A 24513-nucleotide genomic window follows, 5' to 3' on the forward strand; every position below is an offset into this window, starting at 1 on the left:
AAGGATCAGATAATGCGAATATTTGTACTCCCATTGATCATCTTACAGTACTTTTTTATAATGACAAAACTACCCTCCAGGAGAAAGAAATTAAAATCTTGAATATTACCAGAATTATTGTATAGACAGGAATGAGATATTGAGATAGGGTTATCAGTGGATTCTCAAACCTTGAAATTTCAATGTATAGCAAGAGATGAAATGGTCAACTGAGATTGGGTCAACACACAAAAAGAGTCATTGGAAAGAGGAAGCAATTGAATTGAATTAGGGACTTGGGGTAAGAAATGCTCAACTCTGACCCGTGACTAGTGACCACTGACCAGTGGACACTACCAAGTCATGCTATTGACTTTACAGTGTCGTGTAAGCTTTGATCAAGTTTTGTTGCACCCAATTAACCAGGAAAAAAAAATCTGTTTAATAGGTAAGGAAAGAATCTCTACACCAATGGTGATTCTAGATCCATCACATCCTTCGATTTTTTTATTTTAAGAAAAAGTTTACGTAAGCAATGCAATGAGTGTTCACCCTCTCACATGGATTTAATTTATTTTTTTCTCTCTTTTCTTGATCATGTGGATCGCATGTGAATGATATTGTTCTTCACGCCGCCATTGATGTGGTGTAGAAGATTCCCCCTACACTGTATGCTCTCACTTTTATTTTTAGATAAAATTTTCTTAATTTACTTAAATAAGAAAATAAATTATGAAACAAGTAAGATTGATTTTGTTTTAATTATATTTTCTTGTAAATCTACTTCTTTTATAATTATTTGAGCAAAGAATCTTGTCCATTTACGTGGCCATTGTGTCAATGCGCAAGCCAATGGGGGTGTAGAGATATCTGGTGGGGGGTGCAATTTGATCTTTTCACGTCCTCTCATATGTGGTCGAAAAAACATGCAAGCAATTAGGGTTCTTTTTTCCTCTTTATTTTAATCTAGTAGATCTATGAGGTTTTTTTATGAATTTCCTTTCAAGTATTTATATTAGGCAAAATCTTTGCTACTATATATAATCATCACTAATCCTTATGGTGAATAATCATATAATAATTTACCGAATATTAGACAAGTGGCAAGTAATTAATGTCAATAACACATCCATGAGTGCCCAAATGGTCAAGGTGAATTAGGGATTGTGTGGACAAACATGTTCGATTCCCCATCTTTATACCTGCAATTTAAGTGGAGAACTGGCCCCGACACCTATAGTTATTAGTGTCAGGGTTTTATGTAGGATTCTTCTTATTTGCGGGAACCCAAGTCTCTCTCTTATATTATTATTGGTAACCAAGTCAAATAGAACAGATCCTCCTTCATATCAGATGTTTTGTTGATCGTATCATCCAATAATCACTAATGTTTTGTCGATCTTTTCTTTTGTCAGTTTAGTAGATTTTTTTATTAATGGTCATGTCGAAGGTGAAGAATATATTTAATTATTATGTATTTATATTATTTCCTTTTTAAATTAAATTCTTTGTTCATTTTTAGCAACAAAAAAAAAAAAAAAGTGAACCTAGAAGAGATAATTTGGTACTCTGAAGAGATAAGGTTGAATGCCTTTAGTCCCTCCATTATCCAGAAATTCATTGAGTGCAATAATGATAGACCAGAGAAGTAGGTCTAGATTATCCTTTTTCCTAAATTAACTAATGCTTGTTTCAAGGATTAGCAACCCAAGTAGGAGCTGGAAGCAAGAAGCCAAGAACAACTAGTTTGATGAGTGCATGATTAATGAATTGTGATAACTTACCAGGACATATATAATTTATACTGAATGACTATGATGTAATATTTGACTGCTTTATTTTGTAATATATATATATATATATATATATTCTTCAAAAAAGAAAAACATGTACATTTAGACAGCTTGGCATAACTCTCGGAACAGATTTTGGATCCAAAACACGTTCCAAAGCGAGATTTTGAGATTTTTCTTTATTTTCACTTCAACATGAATTCTAGAAAATACAGGTTTAACCATCTTACATGATATAAAACTTGTACCACTGATGACCATAAATACTCCAATTTTGAAAACACTTAACCCAAATAGAAGAGGAGAATACGAATCAAAAGCTTTCAAATGCATTATCAATAATTAATACCACCCATTTCATCCAGGTTTTGGTGGAGAAGTTGCTTAACTGAACTATGGCACATCATCTAGATTTTTTTTTTTTCTTTTAATTGCATTATTAACCATCAAATTAGGATTCAATCAATATATGGATGACGTGGTAATCCTGTCCAATAGATTATTAGATATATAGAGAGGACCATATGGACTGACCATCTGTCAAGTTTCAATGACAAAACCAATTATATGAATCATCATATTTGTCCAACTTACCTAACAATCCAAATCTTAGATCAAGGTAGATCATTGATTGTTACATGTGATTGTGATACAATGCCTTTTGGCCAAAACTTACCTTTGTTACTTAATGTTGATGCAGACAATATAGCCGCAAAGTTTTGGGATCAAGTAGCGTGCCTTGCGGAAGAGTTTTAACACAAGCATCGAAGCATATCAAATATATCTCCCCTACTTGACATTCCACACAAGACCCCCACATCCCCTCCCCCCTCCCTCTTCTCCAAAAAAAAAACAGGCTTTCACTGATCCAACTACACCAGGAATGTTTTGCCCTTCCATTCACAGATACAGCCTAAGAGTGTACAATTAGAAAATTAAACAAGTGGGGGCGATAAGAGGAAAAGACAACCAGAATAAAACATTTGGAACGATCAAAATGGGGATGATGATCCCAAAATGGCCATCCCCTCCACGTCTAGAAGGGTGAGGTGATATTTACAGCAAAAAAGGCAGAAAGCTTAATTACACAAAAAGAAGGGTCATGGAACCTGCTGCTTATAGTCCTGAAGCATCAGTCTTCTTAAATGAAACAAAGATTACAAACCCTGAGGCAAAGATAACCTGTTGTTCATAATTCCCAAGAAGCACTTTACCAAGTGTTCACCACCCACTCTTTGCACCACCATCATCGCCTCCCTTGCCCCAAGAACCAGCAGCATTACCCCATTGATCTGTGAAAGAATAATACAAACCGAAGGGTCATACAAGACATAACATAAACAGAATCGTTCTGAGAACAACTAGGTCCCACTATTGATTCCCATTTTAAAATTGGTTAAGACCTTTCACTCAAATATTTCCCCACTCTACAGGGATTCAATAGGAAATAATCGGATACAACTGTATTTCATACACAACTATAATTTAAATGTGTGAACTTAATCTAAACATAATGTAATGTAGTATAGACTACCAATCATCTTAACAATTACTAATTCATCAATCAAAGATGAGAATCAATTTCCCACTCACTGTCTTTTCCTTTGCCAGACGAGCTTGCTCCCCAAGAACTAGCGGTATTTCCCCATGTATCTGTGGAAGAATAATATAAAACAAGGGAATTCTACAGTTACAACAAAACCACTTATTCTGAACAAAATCAAGACCAAATATTGCAACAATCGACAGGTGATATAAAGGATTTGAATGCAATTTGATTTCATACAGAGACTCAACTGAGGGTACAGAAACCAAACATAAAGTGGCATAATATAGTATATACCAATAATCTAATTCTATTACTATTTTCTCAAAGTTGAAAACTAATTTCCCCACTCACTTTCATCTTTTCCTTTGCCCAAAGAGCCGGCTCCCAATGAATCAACCACATCACCACCTGGATCTGTGGAAGCATAGCATCAGATAGACGAATTGTAAAGTTAAAACAGAAACCAACATAACCGGACTCATTCTGATAGTGAATAGGACCTGTCACTTGGATATTAACCCTGTACAGAGGGATCAAAATAAAAGTAAAGGATTTCATGCCCAAACACCATCTAAATTTTCAAATTTAATCTAAACATAATCTAAGGTAGTACATAGCATTCCAATAAACTTCATTATATCATCAAATTTAAGAATCAATTTCTCTACTCACTTTCATCTTTTCGATTGCCCAAGGAGCTTGCTCCCCAAGAACCAGAGGCATTACCCCATGGATCTGCAGAATAATGACATTACAAACAGTTAAATACCCAAAAAAATTATAATAAATAAATAAATAATTAATTAATTAAATTAAATTAAATTAAAAATTACAATCTTTCACTCAAATATCCAAAGGGATCAAAAAGAAATATTTGTAACCATGAATTCAAAAATCATACAAAACTCTGAATCTTCATGCTCATGACTTCTAAAATCTAATGCAATGTAATATAGTATATCAAAAAAACTTTTATCATTACTAGTTCATCAAAGTTGAGAATAAATTTCCCTACTCACTTTCATCTTTTCCTTTTCCCAAGGAGCTTGCTCCACCAGCCTCGGAAGATCCACCTCCATCCCTACTCTGACCGCCATGTCCAGCACTCCAACCCTGCCACTGTTCCTTACCAGCATCACTTCCTTGGTTCCAACTGCTGGCACAATCTCCTTGACCATCACCATTGTTCTGTTTCCAGTTAAATGAACCTTCCCTACCAAAACCTCGTCCTCTACCCCGCCTGCCACCAGACTGATCCCTTCGACCACGGCCTCTATTTCCGAAGCCATCTCCTTGATTCCAACTGTCAGCAGGACCACTGCTACCCCATCCACGTTCATTATCATTTGTATTACTGTTCCTCCTAAATGAACCTTCCTCACCAGAACCCCGTCCTCTGCCCCAGCCACTAGAATGGTTGCTCCTTCCACGGCCCCTATATTCAAAGCCTCCTCTAGTGGTACCTGATGTACGCCTTTGATCGCTAAGCCCATCTGCTTCACTCGCACCAAATCCTTGATTCCACACAGCTGGGTTCCCAGCAGAGTCTTTGGGGGTACTCCAACTGCTATTATCCCAACCAGACTGAATTCCTCCTGCATCACTTTCCCCTCTCTGCCAACCAGATGACTGGTTTTCATTGGACGCCTTGGAAATATTCCGATTGCTGCCTCTATCCCAACCAGATGCTTGATTTCCCCCTATATCACTTGTTCCACTTTTCCAACCAGTATGCTGATCTTCAGAGGAAACATTGCTATTATTCCAACCATCTCCACTCCAACCTTCCCTCTTAAATGAACCTTCCTCACCAGAACCCCTTCCTCTGCCCCAGCCACTAGATTGGTTGCTCCTTCCACGGCCCCTAAATTCAAAGCCTTCTCTAGTGGGACCAGATGAACGCCCTTGATCTCTATGCCCATCTGCTTCTTTTGCACCAAATCCTTGATTCCACACAGCTGGGTTCCCAGCAGAGTCTTTGGGGGTACTCCAACTGCTTTTATCCCAACCAGACTGATTTCCTGCTGCATCACTTTCTCCTCTCTGCCAACCAGATGACTGGATATCATTGGACGCTTTGGAAATATTCTGATCGCTGCCTCCATCCCAACCAGATGCTTGATTTCCCCCCATATCACTTGTTTCACTTTTCCAACCATCTCCACCCCAACCTTCCCCCTTAAATGAACATTCCCCACGAGAACCCCGTCCTCTGCCCCAGCCACTAGATTGGTTGCTCCTTCCACGGCCCCTATATTCAAAGCCTCCTCTAGTAGGACCTGATGAACGCCCTTGATCTCTATGCCCATCTGCTTCTTTTGCACCAAATCCTTGATTCCACACAGCCGGGTTCTCAGCAGAAACTTTGGGGGTACTCCAACTGCTTTTGTCCCAACCAGATTGATTTCCTCCAGCACCACTTTCTCCTCCCTGCGAACCAGATGATTGGTTTTCATTGGACGCTTTGGGAACATTCCAATTGCTACCTTTTTCCCAACCAGATGCTTGATTTCCCCCCATATCACTTGTTCCACTTTTCCAATCAGTATGCTGATCTTCAGAGGAAACATTGGTATTATTCCAACCATCACCACCTCCACTGTCACTTCCATTCAATCCATTATTCCATCCGGCCTGGCTCCCACTAGATCCTGTTGATGTATTCCACTTGCTTCCTTCATCATTCCCACCATAAGATCTACCCCTGCTAAAATTACCTCTACCTCCTCTGTTTCCTCCTCTTCCTCTTCTCCCACCAGAACCCCGACCACCATCAAAAGTCTTTTGTTTGTCCCAGCTGTCTTCTTGACCTCTATTTCCCCATCCATCCTTATTTTCCACCCTTTCTTTGTTCCAATCAAATCCACGACCACTGCCAAAACTTTTTGGTTTGCTCCAACAGCCATTTTGATCTTTTCTTCCATCTGTTTCATTTTCTGTAGCACCCCCTTTTCTCCACGCCAATGTTTCATCCGTACCAGATGCCCTTGGCCCGTTCCATCCACCACTGGTACCACCCCTATTCTCAGACTGGCTTGCATTCCAACCACCAGAAGCTGTTGCACTGTTCCAGCAATCTGTCTTACTTCCACTTGAACCATCCTTTGCTTTCCATGTATCTGCAGCTTTGCCCCAAGGATCATCTAGATTTACTTTGTCAGTGTTTTCTTTACCACCACAGTCCAATGCCCGTCCACCACCACCTTCACTTTCATCTATGTTTTTTCCCTTGCGCCAAGAATTTTGCTGATTTTGACTAAGATTCTCAGTATTCCAATCACTCGTATGATTTCCATTCCCTTGTTCCACTTTATCCCATGGATCACCTGATTTTTTCCAACCCATGGGCTCAATTTCATGGTTTTCTTTAACGTTACTTCTTTCCCCAGATTGACTAGCACTCCAGCCTCTGTCTTTATTCCAGCTGTTTCCTTGATCTCCCTTTGCGGTAGAACAGTCGGCTGCATTACCCCAACTCCCTGCAGTTGTTGCACTGTTCCAATCTGTCCTGCTTCCAGTTGTTGTACCCTTCCCTTTCCAAGTATCCGCAGCTTTTCCCCACGAGTCTTCTTGTTTTGCATTATCACTGTTTGATTTAGCTTGAGAATCCAGAGCCCAACCATCATTTATATCAATTTGCTTCCCCTTGTCCCAAGAATTTGGTCTGTCATGCCTTACAGCATCAGAATTCCATCCGCTGCTATGATTTCCACGCCCAACTTCCCCTTTATGCCAAAGATCATTCGATTTTTTCTGATCCACTGGCTCACCTTCACGATTTTCTTTCATACCACCCCATTTCTCAGATTGACTCGCATTCCAACCTTTGCCCTTGTCCCATCCGTCACTTGCATTACTTGAACAGCCTGCCTTCCCTTCAGTTGGAACCTTTGCTTTTTCCCAGCCTTCGGACTTACTGCCACCAACGCCACCTTCAGCTGTAGGTTTATCCCAGCAGTCTGCACCCCCACCCCAATTGCCAACCTTATCATTGTCAGCATCCATGGCCTTGTTGTTAGTGGCAACGTTGTCCCACGCCGACTTCTGATCTTCACGAGAACCAATTGCTGTTCCCCAGCTGTCTGTGGTTTTATTGCCAGTGGCTGAACCTAACTTGCTTCCCCAAGCATCATCTCCTTCGCCTGTAATTTGCAAGTGACAGACGAGAGAAAATTAGTCAACAAATAAAAATACGAATATGCATCCCTATTAAGCAGAAAAGGATATGGGATGTCCATTTCACTGCAGGAATATATTTTGGGAAATGAATCTCAGCCAAACGGCAGTGATAGATTGAGCTGAATGTCGGAAGGTGAAGAAACAACATAAACAAACTTAGTATAGCAGAAATGAGGATCTTGAAATGGATGAGTGGTAAAGCTAGAAAATATAAAATAAGGTATGAGCAATTTCAAAGAAATGACATGCAGCAAAGACTTTTGAATGATCATTCAGATTAGAGAAGCTGAAAGAACCAGGGGCAGGGCTTAAATGACTATAAAAGTGCCGAGGACAGAAATGCAAGGCTTCGAACTTGTAACCATAATTGTCATGGCGCCAAGGCAAACCAAAGCGTTGGAGGGCTGTCTAAACGCTTAAACGAGAAGGCGGCCACCTTAAGGCGAACAAGGCAACCAAGTCCTATTTTTTCTTTTTCCTATTCTTACATTATTTAGTAAGCTACATATACTTTCTATCATACAAAATCAACATTAAGCCACATCGAAAAATAAAAATCAACATTAAGTCATAAAAAATCAACATTTAGATAAATGTTCTTGTTCTATAATAAGTTTGATTTGTAAAATGATTTTATTTTTACATAAGGCTTTTTGTATTAGGTATAACACAAAAGTCCAACTTTCCAACAAGTCTAATATTACTTAAATCTGATTTTTAATGACAAAGTTATGTTCTAGTCAAATGACAAAGTTATGTTCCGGTCAAACTTATTTTAAAGTGCAAAAATGCTCTAAAACCTCCTGAATGAAAATAATTTTATGGATATCAAAACAAAAGATTTCTTTACTGGACTTTTTGTTTTTAGTAATGTTTTAACATGATAAGATTTATAAAATTTTCATAATTGAGAAAAACCCTAGCATTTAAAAGTTGAAAATCTCCCTTATAACCAAAATCCAATTTTTGTTCTTGGACTGGGGGGTTGGCTTTTTATCCTTTTGGAATTTGATTTTTAAACTATTTTTATTGGATTCAAATAGGGGGTATTTGCTTATTTATGAAGAATATCTTAAGTAAGTAAAATTTACTTAAAATATATTTGGCTTAAATAAGTGCCAAAACACAAAGCAACTATTGCCTAGGCCCTAGGCAAACCGCTTGGACACTAAGTCGTCACCTTGGCGACGCCTTGGCTACTATGCTTGTAACAAGTATGATGTTGTATAGAGTTGATTGGCTAAGAGGATCCACGAGGCTGAGAAAGAGTTGAGTTGAATTCATCAATTGAGAATCTAAGACAAACAGCAAAGTCCAACATGTGATCCCAAAATAAGCGAAGCACATGGGAAAGGAAGGGGAAATCATCTCTCTGTAAGAAACCCCAACAAGTTGATTGCTTGAAAAGCAGGTAACAGGAGATCAACTGACTGAAGTATAGATTGATAAAATTTAAAAGAAGATCCATTTATATAACAAGTATTCACAATATTATCTCAGATGTTTCCCATGCATATACTCCAGCATGTATAACAAGCATGCATATCTATGCATTTTAAAATTACTAAACACACCTATATCAAGGACAGGAACATGCCAGGGGCAGATAACACTCCACCATACCTTTTTTAGGATCAGACTGGAAAGGATTTGTAAAAGGGGAATCATTCTGAATCAACAAGCAGAAAACTCCACATAAGATGATCGAAATGATTGAAAAGATAAAAAAAAAAAAAAACATAAAAATGTGAAGGCCATAAAAATCGTGTGAATGAAGGAGGAAATAAACTAACCGAAAATCCAGAGGCCGATAAATCAGACCAAGAATTCCTGCAAACAGATGCATGGATTATCAGGTATGCATCGAAATAAATAAATAAATAAATATATATATATATATATATATAAAGCCTCTATCAATTAGAGCCTAGAAGGAATCACCAAATCTTAAAAAGCAGAGTTACAGATAAGCTAAAACCAATACATGTCCGCCAATGACAAAAGCCCTGAAAGGAAGAGTTCAAAGATACAGACAGTCTTTGAAGATGAACAGTGTGCTAATATAGGGGCAAAATTCACATTTAAAGACTATAAAATTGTTAGTTTTCTAATGAGGTAAAAGAAATGGTGTGATTAGCTTTTTAAGAGGCAACAGAAATGGATTATTTATAACATACTTTGCTTCGGTGAAGCTTAGCTCAACTCAACTCAAATAAGCTTTACCTGGAATATTAAGGGGGCTGCTACATAAATCATTACTTTTCAAGGCTTCCCTAGAACTCAGCCACATAATTTTCAGCTCATTTGGAATCATCTGAATATGATAATTGTGAAATCTAGCATGAAAGAAGAAGCTCCCTAACAACAAAACAAATTACTTGGATGTACACACTTCGAGGAAGTGTGCAAAAGAAAGTCTAGGAGATGATGCAGGTAGAAGAAAAATAACTTGTTCAATCAAAACGAATACTTGTAACCTTCCAACCCATAATTATGTTCTTTTTCTTCTTTTCAAGCAATGAAAAATAAGGAGAAAAGATTTAAAGGCTATATGCTAGTCAAATCTTCAGGGATTTGGTATGAGAAGTCTCCAATGTTGAGTTAATCCATCAGCTTGCATGTGTCAAAACATGCAATGGAGTGAAGAATTCAAATATTTTAAGGTGAAGAATTATATTGCCAACCTACAACTTCACGGGCAATGGAGTGAAGAATACAAATATTAAGGTGGAGCCCCTTCTGTACTGACTCCCGCCTTTTTCAACTCCTTTCCCTTTCCGCCGAAGCTCCAAGGGCGTTGCCCCATTCCCCAATCAGTTGTTTGGATATGAGCTCCGCAAGAAGCCAAATGGTCATATGGCCTCGACTCAACATGCAAGACAAATTATGGGCATAGCATTCATGCCACCAAGGCCATCCAAGGCAATGGCAAGGTGCCAAATTAATATCATATTGTACATACCGTCAGACAATGAGAGGCATTATTTTATATGAACAGATTTTATGGAGAGTGTGATGCAGATACACACCCGTGGAATGATCCATCCCATCTGGGTATCCGAACAAAGGTGAACCAGATCCATATTATTTTTGGGTCCAGATGGATTTTAGGAATCATATTATTTTTGGGTCTAGTAGGATTTTAAGAACTTACTTTATTTAGGAAGATTGTCTTTGATTTTAAATTATTCACTTTATTTTAGAGAGTTAGGTTCACAGAGGATTTAGAACCTTAGAGAGTCAATTTGCTTTGTTAGGGTAGTTCCTATTTCAATTGAGTTTCTATTTCTGCTTTTTTTTTTTTCCCCTATAAATTGGTTGAAGAAGAGACAAATCAGATTGAAGAATGAGTTGACCTTTTGAGTGTCTGAGTGCCTGTGGCAGCTTGTCTGTGAATCCTCTACCCCCCGCCCCGCCCCGCCCCGCCCCGCCCCTTTTGCAACAATGAGTTCATCTCACGGATTCTTCCCTACCCCTACCAGCCCTCCACCAAAGTGTGTGGGTAGATCAAAAGCACATGAACAATAACTACAAAGAACGCAAGGACCATAAAAACAGCACACAAGTTACATAATAGCACAGGAACTGGTGCAATCTGAAAATACAGATTAGGGATCAAATGCAAGAAGACCCAATAATCAAGTCAGTGATCAGAGATAAAGGAAGCAACTGCACTGTTAATGAAAGAAATCAGGTCGGTGGAAAGGGAAGGAAGAAGAGATTGGTAAGGAAGAAGAGAAGAAATTAGGTTTGGGATATCAATTCCCCATGTACTTCTCAATAGCACCAAAACTCCTAGAAAAAATTCATATTCTTTAAGCAAATCATCTCTAACTGATGGGGGTGTATTACATACATAAATACCTCCTAAACTTCTTAACATTCTCATAAAAGGGCTCCTACTCACATTCACACACTCTTATTAAGTAAATTAACTCAATAAATAGCTTTATCTGGCTATTAATTATTCCAATCTAAATGCAACACTTGACTAAACTACTAATCCGATGAACTAACTTTATCCCCACTTTATGGGCATATAAATTGGGCCCATTAAATAAAACCCAAAAAAAATAAAAAATAAAAGGCTCAACCTATAATATAACTACGCAAAGGTCAATTTTCACCGTATTGGACTACCATAAGCAACCCCTGATGAGCCTCCCAACCTTGCACATAGGCCTCCATGCGAAATTAATATCTAATGGAACTGCATCAAATTACTCCCAATGTTGAGAAAAACTCGCCTCTGAGTTTCAATTAAGGGAAAAAATATTAGCATTCCAACAGGGGCTTGCTGCTCTTTATCTACATCTTGAACAAAATTCAAAATAAGAAGCTTTGATGTTGCATTTGTATCTTGAAATATGCAGGGAATAAAAACTCAATATGAACACTTGTTGCTGCGGCAGAGCATGTTACTGCTTCACCCACAATAACCGTCTCGTCTACCTTAATTTTACTTGTTATCCCACATCAGAGCAGCCTTCCTCTACCCTTTCGGCTCTTGTTGTTGTTGAATTGTTGGTGTCACTTCATCCATCTTAATGAGATATCACGTTGCAACCCTTTAAAAACAAAATTGCATTATCGAAGAAGAGGCTTTAACATACATACATTTATTTTAGGATCAAGAACACCCTGTCGATCTTCAAACCATTGTCAACCAACTCTAATGATGTATTTCGAAGAATCAAACACCTCACAATAAGCACCATTAAAATACAGAGAAATTAAAAATTTAATGAAAATATCATCTTTCAAATTCAATGGTAATTTCATTGGTTGTTGCTAATAAGTCCACAACAAACACGAGTCAAAATTGTCACTTTGCCATTCAATCAATTGAATAAAGGAATTTTCATATTTACATTTCTCAAGGTGTCAAATAATTTGTAACCTTACTTTTTTGCCCTTTTAGTATAACACAACTTTTTCCAATCAGGGTAAATACCATCATTTTACATGTGCATACGAAAAATGTGCATGACAATGATAGCTTTGGATGACATAAAGATAAATCACTTTCAAATTTAGAAACCCATTTTACACCCAACATAAAGAACTTTGGAAACAAGACAAGGGACGGTTAAAAGGTGTCAAGTTCTAAGTACACCTATAGAAGTGTCAATTAAGCAATACCATGAATAAAATAAACAAGCTTTCCGTTGAGGTAGCGAGCTCTAGTCTTGAACAGAGAGGAATCCTTGGTCAGGGTTGATCTTATACCAAATTGGTGCAATCTGAAAATCTAGATTATGGATCTCAAATGCAAGCAGGCACAATAACAAATTCTTGATCAAATTAGAGATAAAGGAAGCAAATACATTATAAGGAAAAGAATCAAACCAATGGAAGGAAGGAGAGAGAAGAAATCAGGTCTGGTATACCAATCCCGAATTGTACAGGCTTATAAATTAGGCCCATTACAATAAAACCCAAAATAGAGCAGATTGGAGGGCAAAGAACCATGTACCGACCCCATTTAGTTGGGATAAGGTTGTGTTGTTGTACACTGAAACCCAAAAAAATAGATCCAACCAATAATAAAGCTACCCAAAGAGGTCAACTTCAGCCCATTGGACTGTCATAAGAACCTTATGAGCCTCCCAAGCTTGTGCACAGGCCTCCATACGGGATTAATGTCTAATGCAACTGCATCAGGAACATAGATATAAATGCTACCAATTGAAAACCCATTTTCCAAGGAGGATTTGTTAGTTAGCTAAGTATGCGTGAAGCATGTAGCATAGGAATTTACCACTAAACATCTAAAGGTGGGAGATACATCCTTGTGACCTTCGTCTTTGTGACCAGCTTCATTGCCATTAATCAAAGGTTGTTGCCCCAGTGTTGACCTCATAAAGCTTGAGTGTAAACGCAATTATTTCCATCCATATACTGTTTTCTTTGTAGATTGTGCCTTGAATTTCTGTTTTGTTCAATACAACAAATTTATGTCCACAATAACGTCACTCTTTGGCATTTAGGACAAACCTCGAAAGATTGCTCTTGATTCCCTCACACAGCTTACAAACTACTTCCCAAAAAGGGCAAAAGGGGGAAGGGGGAAGGTGGAGGGGAAAGAGACTGAGTCCCGAGAAGCTTTTAGATGAATAAGCAGTAGCACCAACAAACAAGTAATTTAGTAACATTAAAGTGTAATTACGGTAGCTATCAAAATAGAAATAATTAAGAAAGCAAAGCTCTTGGACTGTGGTTCATCACCTAATACCCCATTCAATATTCAGAATACCAAAAGTCCATCACAAATCCAGGCCTATTACAAATAAAACTTCCGTACAACAACTAGACAACTAAATCCTTAACTTGGACGGACAAAAGAAACAGTTCTACTATGATTAAACTAGAAAAACAAGAGGGAAAAAAAACGCACTAAAAATCTTGGGACCAAAAGACAATAAAAAGCCATCTTAGTGTAGAACCCATACATGGGGCCATAAAAAAGACACAACCTATAATAACACCATAGTCAGAACCCTTTTAATAAATAATAACAAAGTAGAAGAAAATCAAGTCTCTAATTTAATTGCAATTCATCTTTGTCAACATCAACCTACTCAGCTAAACTGTCTCCCAACACAAGGTAACAACTAGATTTCAATAGTGAGATGCAACACGAAACAAAAAGCCCACACAAAACATTATTTTTTGCCATTTTAGATAGGCAATTTGCAGTAGACATCTTCCAACTGCCTAACTTATTGTAAAAAGTTCTATTAAAAATTATTAAATACCAATATATATAAAGCCCACAAAAAATCAATAAATCCTGGAGAGAAATTACAAGCAATCAATCAAATATCAACAAACTCTGGCATGTGTCACCATATTTACATCAAAATGTACCATACCTCCCAGTAGACAATCCCGAAGAATTCCATCCCTTACTTTCTCCAAATGTTCCCTTTCCGTCCATCAGATCTTCAAAAAAAAAAAATGAATGCACCATGCCACACATCAGGACACGTGACAAGAGTGGCAAGATTCGGGTGAACCAAATCAATTGTACTTCACGGAGATTAGGTCAAAGGATATAGGGCAAACATAGCATTCAACACCTCAGATTAATTTCAGAAGTAACTGACTATACACCCAAACAAAAAAAACACAAAATGGATAAAATTTAATAAATTAAGGAAACTGAATTTGGTAAAGCTGATTCCCCACTTGACATCTTAAGATTAATTATTTGAAAAGACAGCACTTACATGGGCATAACAACGCATAAGAGTAAACTGAAGGACAGGACAGATAAATGAAGGCGGGAAAATTTGCTGGCAGATGACACTCATTATAATCAATTTTACAGAATTTCAGTTAAATCAGAAAGTAAAATTTATAGCCCTAATTGTATAAATTTCTTATAGGCTTTCTGAAATTCTCTGGCCTTCCATCTGTACAGCTATAAAACAGCAGCCAGAAAAAAAAGGGGGGGAAAAAACAGTTAGCAGTGGGGTGGGGGGGGGGGAAAGAATCCCAAGTTTGAAAGGAGAACAGCTGTATCTCAAATGCAATTTTCAGAAAATGAGAAAGAGGGAGGGAAGGACCATATTCTAAAATCACTCATCCTATCAACTCATTAAATAATAGTTTCTGACCAATAAATTGCTTGCACTGTTATACAAAAGTGATTAATCCATGATTAATTCTCTTGGCTTCAAAAGAAAAATGCAACTTCTTGAAAATCCAAATGACAAAAATACAATCATAGATGCTTAATACAAAAGAACACCTGACATGTGCATGTCAAATCTTTGCAACTTGTAAATGTGATGCTCCAAACTACTATTCTACTGGACTACTTGAAACCTAACTCCATCATTTGAAAATTTGACTCAACTAGGTTCCACAAAAAGCATTATAGATAATATGTTGATACCTTGTTCTTCCTTTGAAAGTCATAAGAAACTATGAAGGGAAATCTAAAGTGGATATAAGTTCATTCAAGGAAGGGTGTCATGTGAGTCAGTGACATCAACAATCTTGCGGCTAAATGTGAATAGCTTCTTCTCTGTGCCCTTCATCTAATAAGTTCAAGGATCTTTGTAAGGTGGTTTTCTGTTTTACCCTATCAGAATTAAAAATACACCAGCTGAGCCTCTCTCTCAATTCTCTAGCTTTAGGTTGGCACAAGCAGGTTATATGCTTTGGATACCACAAAGACACGTTGGTCAACCGTTAGAAGCAAATCCACAATTTGAAGTTTGATGTTTGAGTGAAGGTGAATGGATTAATACCGGAGGCATTTTATATTTATAGTTTTCCTAATCGATGTAGTGAATCTTGGCACAATTCAAGACCTTGAAGGAGATGGCTTATTTAGACCACATTTTGAGGGTCATCAGATTCAATTGTAGTTGATGATCTTCGTTCAATTGGCCATTTAGTATCCCCATATGTAATGGAAGAGTTTGTTGTGGTGAGGGGAGTTTCAATGAGTTCTTGGTTTGGACTCCGTAGCTTCACAGTTGAATATTACTTGTAGACACCCCGGCTTTAGTTATAATGTAATCACACAATCTTATGCCAAAAAAAATCTCTGAAAAATCTGGTTTTCGTTTAGTGTGTTGTTAGCTACCACTTTGTTGGCAATACACCAGAGAAAAAGGACTAGAAAATTCTAGAAACCATAAGGTATTTTGATGGGACTAGGGTCACTAAACAGCAAGTAACACCCAACAACAGGACCAATGGATACTGTGATACATCATAAATCAATGTCATCAGGAATTAACCAAGAGAAGGTAAGAATAAAAATAAATAAATAAAAAATTCAAAAATGTGCATAACCAACATGTATCTGTACTTATGCCAGCTCAGGGGCAGGGAGGGAGGCCACAATATCCATACCTGTCGACCAACCTTGATTTCCATTTTCTGCATTGGAAGCAGGATCCCTGCTTTAAGAAGAGGGAAAAGAAATTCAGCCATTTTTACATTCCCAGCATATGTTTCAGAAATAATCCAAATCACAAGATATACCTAAAAGACTCTCCGCAAGTCTTCGCACGAACCTCTGAAAGATGCTCACATTTAACTACATAAACACGAAGAAAATAATTATAAATAAACTTAACCTACCAGTACACAGAACCAACTGTTAGCAACCAACCAACCTGACATAATCTTCAGTTGACAATCGAGCTTAACAGTTACATTAGAGCGATAAATGGCAATAACACGGCACAAGTAACCCTTTAAAGGACCAACTTTGATTCTCACAGTTTGCCCAATGGAGAATATTCCATCTCTATCTCCTTGGAAATTGTTGTTGGCTACATTTGAGCAATGAAATTAGAAGTGAAACCACAACTCAAGCCTTCAGGACCAAGCACTTTGAACTTAGACACTGAACACTCAGATACATACAATCACGAGAGTTGCCCCTTGCTACCCATGGTTTTCTGGGTGGAGAAGATTTTGGAGATGATGGAGTTGATTTGGGAGATGACGTGGAATCCTGAAAGCCTGGGGGCCCTGGTCCATCATCCTAGAAAAATTTAAAAAAAAAAAAATTTCAGAATAGGAACTAAGATTATTAAACCCACATCAAATCTCTGGTTTTAACATACAACATTTTCCTGAGAAGCATCATGCTTCAAACGCTTTAATTTCTCACAGAATTGGGACTTAGCACAGAAGCAACCACTACTCTCCAATAGGTTTTCATCATAGATGAAGAGGGTGCCTTTGTAAATTTGTTTAATAATCCCCTGCCGATCCTGCAATGTTAGAATAAACAACAAAGTTATTTAGGACTGTATATGTGCATCAAATTATATATTTCAGTGAATGAAACAAAACCCATTAACTCAAAACACCATACCTTAAATGGACCTTCTAAAACACTAACAACATCATTTATGGATATGATCTCCATGTTATGATCTAAAGGGGTAAACTTTCTATCGTCAAATCCACTTCTCAACTCGTCCAGCTCAACAGTCACAGTTTCTATGCCCCCCTCGCTATCTTTTAGTATCTAAACAACCAAAGGTAGACATAAACAGCCAGTGCTAAAGAGAGAAGAAAATAAACTAAATTTGAATACCTGGAATCTGTCACTCTCCTCCATGCCAATGATAATACCCACATCACTCTCACTACAATCCAAGAGAAAAACAAAGCAAGGAAATGCATAAATACCTAAGAGTTTATATATATCAGTGATTTTGTGTGGTAATCAAGACTTACCTGAAAAACACAAGATCATGCAGTTCAAAACCACTCCCATGCATACTCCCTGATGTACCTTTGGATACATTGGTTTTCCCGTTGTCACTCTTCTCGGAACACTTTCTTCTTCCCTCACCATAGAGCCCCAAAAGCCACTCTGTATCATCAGATTGATCTTCCTTAGAAGCCTCAAACCTCTGGAGCTCATCAGCTGAAGGCACCACATTCCAGCAGCATAACGACTCGATGGATACTCTTTTGAACAAATAACCATCTTTCAACATCAAACCATCAATTGTCTTGAAATACAAGCCAGATTCACGATCATGTCGATATTGAATATGCTTCTCAAAGTCCCTACAGATGTGAAGCACACAGAGATGAAGCAGGAAAAATAACTGCAACCAACATCCAGCAATACTCTCATAGAGAGAAAAGATTACACAACTTTCTTAAAGAAACTAGATTACACAACTTACTCAAGTTCGCTGGAACTTATCAGTCTTGGTGCTGGGACACAAGTTCGTTTGACAGTTCCTTCGCCACTCTGCAAATGAAATTGGCACCAAGTATTACATAGATGAGATAACAAACAAGTTTGCTGCAAAAAATTGAGTGCTCCAGCTGACAATACAAAAACAAAGACTACATTTTGATTCATTTTAACATCATGACAAGAGCAGTAACGGAGGTTGCTGAGACCTCTAGCAGAGGTTTGCAGTCAAGAGCTCTTTCATCCTTCACAATGAGTTAATCATGTATAGAACCCAAGCCATAATAAGCCAGAAAGCTCATCTGACCAAGGTTCTAATTTTAGTTTTGACCTGGGACCTATTCGGAGAAGTAGGTGCAAACTTAATACCTACTAAAATTGTAGGTCCTGTAGAGAGAAAATCAGGTTGGTTTAAGGCCTGTATGTTCAGGATGAAGTAAAGTTCACTCCAAATAGCAGGATATCATTTATAAAAAAGAAAAGGATATTACATGGTTGTTAAGGCATGAAGGCGACCCACAGCGGTGGAGGAGCATCATCTAGACGACAAGGGCCCCAAGTGTTATCTCCACCCCCCCCCCTTTTATCCCATGATCCCATCAATTAGTATGCTATAACATATAACTTATATAGCATCAGTATGCTTATATCATACATCAAAAATCAACATTATGCCACATCAACTCATCAAGAATCACTAAGATATTAAATATCGCGTATAATCACTAACCAAAATACCAAATACAAATACGAATACAGTCAATCTCAACCATAGTATCAAGTGGAAACTGCAAATCAGATTATCAGAACTTGAAATCAAGTAATAGTTAATCAACATTCAGGAAGGATGGCCATCTGCAGGAATATCTCCGCCCATCTACTGTGGTATGTTGGAGTTAGGGTTGTAGCATGCCGTTAAGGGTGAACAACAAAACAGGGTATGGGATACCCTCGGGTTTCATTTCATTCTTGATTCAATGATTCCCCTCCCCCTCCACTCCTGACTCAGACTACTTCTGTGTCTACCACTGGCGTGGTGAGTACAGCTTTGCCGATCTCTGAGGGGCAACATGTCCCTGCCTCGAAACCCCTTCTTGACGACGATTTTTGGTCTAACCTCTTCCCACCCGCCAAACCTAGTACTAGTGACCCCTTACCTCCCATCCTACAGGACATACCCCCAAACTTTAACCTTCCTTTTTTGGATCCACTGAGGGATATCTCGACTTAAGTATGGTATCTGCACACAGAAATGATAAGATTAGAAACAGAACCTATCTTCTACAAAAAAACAACACCAAGGCAAACGCATAGGCAACAAGGTGCTTGATGCGGCACTTAGGCATCAGCCAGCACAACAACACACTCACCCTTCATAACTACAGTAAGTCAACCAACTGCCCAGACACCTAGGCGCCACCAAGGCAACGCCTCGACAACTATGATCTATCAAAATACAGACAACATGTGCTCATTTATTATTAATTACTTAATTATCAGCAATCAATTCCAAAATTACTCATTTACTGTGAATTGCTTACTTGTCAACAATCAATTCCAAAATTAACTTCTATAACAAGGAGATTTTAATACAAGTTTTTTGGCGATGGCTTGCAGATCAATTCTTGGGATAAGCTTTACTGTTGCTCTTTTACGTTTAGCATTGACAGCCACAACCTACAGAAACAAAGTTCACATAGAAAACATTAATACTAAACCCCTGTGAAAGTTGGAACCCAGCAACCTGTTTATTAAATAACACAAGCATACCTGCGTTAAATCTCCTTTGTATATCCCATATTTCATGCGAGCCCATGAGCCCACAGAAACTTCATTGGTCTTACTTCTTGTTTGGAATAAATGAGAAACTTCATTTCTTGGTACAGGTGTCAATCTACTAGAATAAATACTACAAAGCCCTTTGCATGCCTGAAGTGAAAATATTGTCAGTCGTATATCAGTCTCTTATATATTAACACGCTAACACTACAATTAATAATAACAGTGATGAACAGCATTCTGGCCACAATAATTAAGACAATAACAGCTAGAAATTTATAAATAAACTATAGCATATCGATAAAAAAATTTAGCAATAGACTAACAGGTAATGGGAGATACCTCAATTACATCAAATTCCCTATAAGCTTCAATGAAAATATAACCTTTTGCATGCTCAACAGCAAAAGCAGAAATAGTCTGCAGATTGGTTCCAAGAGATTGCAAGTCAACATACTTTTGCACAAGGCAGAAGACTGAATACCGCTCACGTCCAACCTGCACCCAGCGGGAAAAAGCAGTGAAATAGGTAATACAACTGTTTCAATAGTTGATGTCCAGAAACGACCAGATGACCAGACATCATACCATGCACTTGACTCTCCAAATGGTTGGATCCTCATCGGAAGGCATAAGCCCATTTCCAGCTAGAGAACTTTTAGCCTCATAATCACCTTTGGCATAAACGACATGCTTTGAACCAGGCCTATAACGTTCTTCCAACAGTTCGGCAAGCTCTTCATCACTCAGCTCCTCTTCTTTAGGAATAAAAGGGAGGTGATGGGATTTTCCAGCTTCATTCTTGTGCTTTAGCTCTGCGTCAGGGTTATCCCAAAAATCTGTCACAATTGAAAAACAGTAGATGTGATAAATCTACGAGTTGGAACACTAAATTTTAACCAAAAGAAGCAAGAAACCATTGGATCATCTTCCAAGACACGAAAATAGCTTTCCTGTCACTGAAACAAACTATGATATTCCTCAGCAAACAAGGTTCAGATTGTACCAATGTGTCCTCATAAGTCAGAATGCATTACAAGCACTAAAGATGCACCAACTAGAGTGCCACTACAGTTCTGGAAGCAAGGTTAGAAGAAACTGAAAACAAGAAAAAGAAATAAACAAACATGAATAGGCTATGCTTGATGTGGTTGGTAAACTCTGGGGGCTGAGGATGTGGAGGCATCCCAGGGTTTAAAGCATCGTATGCATCGTATCGTATTGGCCATACCGTATCGTATTGTATCATATCATATCAATATCAAAGGGTATCGATACGTATCGGTATCTTTAAAAGGTTTACTATATGAAAAGTTTAAAGTATCGATACTATCCGTATTGGTATTGGCGTGTATCTATATATTACCCGATACCGATACTTTAAACCTTGGGCACCCCTAAATGAAATAAATAGAGCCAAACAACTGCTTGATGTAAGGAAGAAGAAAACTAGAAACCATAAAAAGAAGTGGCTGATAGAAAAAGACGATCTCGTCCTCATTTCATAGCCAGTATAGAGGAGTAATTTGGGATGCAAAAATTAGAAAGGGAATGGCTGGGCAATAAACCCCATAGGATAAAGAGGGATGCCAGCTTTCTTCCACTCCCCCACCCCTCACAGCCCCACAAAAAAATTCCAAAACACAGTAAATTAACAAAAATAAATAACCACTCATATTTGGGGAAAAAACACCAACTGGGTTGTATATTCTCACACAGCACATTGACATGCTAACAATGCTGGTAACCACCAAGTGAGGTGCATGTGAAAACTGCAATCCAACAGCAGTTTGCTACAAAGGTAGAGAATCTAGGAATCAATCAAAACATCCACAAGAATTGCCCTGAGCATCTAGTTAAGCAGCGGCACAGCCGGCACTAACTACAATGCCCCATGAATGTGTATTCCTAATTCCATAGTTTTCATAAAACAATTAGATACTTTACAGGTAGTCAAGTAAACATAGGAAACCTGGAAAACCAACGGAACTGATAAAGTCACAAATCATGTTTATTGCCAAATGCAAACAAATTGTAATTCGTAGATATTTTTAGAACTGCACGTAAAACCTTACCATACCACTCCCCCTGCATGCAAGCACTACAAACATGAACTAAAAAGAACAACCAAGTGCACGAGGCCGCCTCTACTACAGGGTCTGGTAGGGGCAAATGTATGCAACCTTACCCCCTGTTTTGCATAAATATCTTTCTATTGTCTTTTGAAGAATTCATCAGCATACCAAAAAATGTAATCCGAATACCTTCCACACCTGGTCATATGATTAAAGAAGCCATATACAGAGAAAACATAATATTAACGTCAAAGGGACCAAAAGCTACTCTCATTTCTCTACCCCCTCCCCCTCCTCCTCCTTTCCACTTTGATACTAGTGTGTTTGATCCATATGAGGAAAAGGTGGAGCCTTCACAATGCCTATGATACCATAAATAAATAAAAGGAGAAAATAAAAAAAAAGAGGGAAAAAAACCTAACTAGCCTTGCATCAATGCCATCACCATCCCCCATTATCACATCCCTCTTTTAAAAATATTTTTTTTTTCCTGTTGATATCTTTCTTCTCTAGGCAATTGCAAGTTTTGGGACCCAAGTCCATTGTATAAGTAAGGCCCTTATAACATGCCATATGCTTTATAATGAGAGGATCAAGAGGATCTCGTTTAAGAAATATTTTTCCTTTTTCTTTTGATGAAGCGGGGGGTGTTCATAATTAAGAGATTACCTATAACAATCAGCATAACTTTGTCATTTTGTATCATTTATTAGACTAACAGAGAAAAATATAAATTGAATTCTAACAAGTCCAATTAAGTTAGACCATCTGATCATGATAAGCTTTTATTTCTATAGTTTTTAAGGGGGTACCTATGAACAAATGATATGTGGCAAGCAATCAAGATCCTCAGCCAACGTAAAACTCCAACATAACCAAATTACATGGAACTTTGGGCTTCACTTCAATCCTATGGCACAACATGTATTTGGTTCTTCCCCTTCTACAGGTCCAGATGTCAACTTTTAGGTCAAAATAACCATAAGTTCTGAAAATGAGAAAGGCTTTGATTTTATAACATTTTGAAACCATATTGTTTGCTGAGATTTTACAGGAATATATATAAACAAGACTTCTGTACATCTCTTGGGCCTCCCATTAGCTGCCACAAGGCATTTATGGCACTAATTTAACCAAACTCTTACAAGACTGGTTACCCCGTGAAACCCCCACCCTGTAAACAATTGTAGGTTCTGCGCTACCCCACTTAAAATAATAGCTCTACCTTGACACAGAGTCACAGACCTTTACATCGTACAATAATAACGAAAGAGATGGACAATAATACCCGAATAAGTAAATACTGATGTGTACACATGGACAAAATACCCAAGCATCAACACATCACCACATGCCTACATACATCCACAAACCGCATTACATGCATCCCCATCTAGCCTTAAGCATCCAGTGCATGTAAGAATAAAGAGCAGTCAAAGCCCTAAAAACGTGTCTATATAAGCATAAAAGCAATTATATGCGCTCACATTTGCATTTCAAAGAAGATACGTGACAGGGATCAAACCCTACAATCATACCCACCAAATGAGCCCTAAATACCGTAAGAAATTTCAGAAGAAGGTGAAAGAATCAGAAGACTGAAATAGCCCCCAGGAAATGAAAGAATTGAAAGCCCTTTTATAGTATAGAGAGTACATAATACACAGAAGTGAACAAATCAAAGAAATCAGAAGCGGCAATTTGGAAGAATAAAAGGATTTACCATCATCATCGCCAAACAAATCGTCTTCGCTTTCGTCTTCGTCGCCTTCTTCGTCGTCGACATCAGCGGCGACGTCGAAAAATTGGAGGACGCCGGGGTTTTTCCTCTTCCGTCCGGCAGACTTCTCCGCATCATCACGTTTCCTCTTTCCCGATGACCCTTTTCCAGCTACTTGCTTCCCCTTCACCTCCTTTCCTTTTACCGCCATTATCTACAACTACAGAGAGAGAGAGAGAGAGAGAGAATGGGACTACTACAGAGACTCCCGATCAGAAAGAAGACACGGAGAGAAGATGAAGAGAGAGAGCAGAAGGCAGACTACACTCCTACGGAGTGAAAGAAGTAGGACTAAAAAACAGGTCATTGAAGCGAGTGGTGGGTTCCATTCCATTTCCATCGGCTTTTGTGCGGTTACAGAGTCACTCGTCAAACGAATAGGCCCACGGAACGACCGGGATTGTTGGTCGCTCATGTATACCCTTGTGCCAGACCCATTGGATTAGAATAATCTGCTAGGAATCGGATTTCTTGAATCACGATGACAGGCTATGCTTCGTACATTTCCTAGAGTAATTAAAAGGAAATATAACAAAAAATAAAAAATAAGAGCGATTTTGTTTATAAATCAAAACTACTTCCAATGTGTTTTGATTTATAAGACCGATATTGTTTCCCGTTTCTTTCTTCTTCTTTTTTTAATCAGATTTTCTTTCAAATGAATTTTTTTTTTTTTTTTTTTTTTT

At 38.1% G+C, this 24513-nt stretch overlaps 1 protein-coding gene across 4 annotated transcripts; it reads right to left on the bottom strand.

Annotated features, from left to right (window-relative positions):
• Positions 1-2645: 2645 nt before the first annotated feature.
• Positions 2646-24143, bottom strand: LOC122082896 (protein RNA-directed DNA methylation 3). Of its 4 annotated transcripts, none has more exons than XM_042650708.1 (22): positions 23771-24142; positions 20561-20811; positions 20315-20470; positions 19964-20122; positions 19787-19870; positions 18180-18247; positions 17719-18057; positions 17576-17627; positions 17351-17506; positions 17100-17246; positions 16894-17014; positions 16641-16799; positions 16507-16561; positions 16375-16424; positions 14376-14445; positions 9294-9330; positions 9124-9169; positions 4341-7463; positions 3994-4056; positions 3673-3735; positions 3366-3425; positions 2646-3064 (listed from the first exon to the last, which is right to left on the bottom strand). In XM_042650708.1, exons 1-22 carry the CDS (start codon positions 23976-23978, stop codon positions 2994-2996), a joined length of 5538 nt encoding a protein of 1845 aa, XP_042506642.1. In that variant the 5' UTR covers positions 23979-24142; the 3' UTR covers positions 2646-2993. The 4 variants fall into 4 exon arrangements, with proteins under 4 accessions (XP_042506642.1, XP_042506641.1, XP_042506640.1 ...); XM_042650707.1 differs by having other exon boundaries at positions 16375-16421; positions 17097-17246; XM_042650706.1 differs by having other exon boundaries at positions 17097-17246.
• Positions 24144-24513: the final 370 nt, after the last annotated feature.

The sequence above is a fragment of the Macadamia integrifolia genome, chromosome 6 (genome assembly GCF_013358625.1).
Source record: "Macadamia integrifolia cultivar HAES 741 chromosome 6, SCU_Mint_v3, whole genome shotgun sequence".
Lineage (NCBI taxonomy): Eukaryota > Viridiplantae > Streptophyta > Magnoliopsida > Proteales > Proteaceae > Macadamia > Macadamia integrifolia.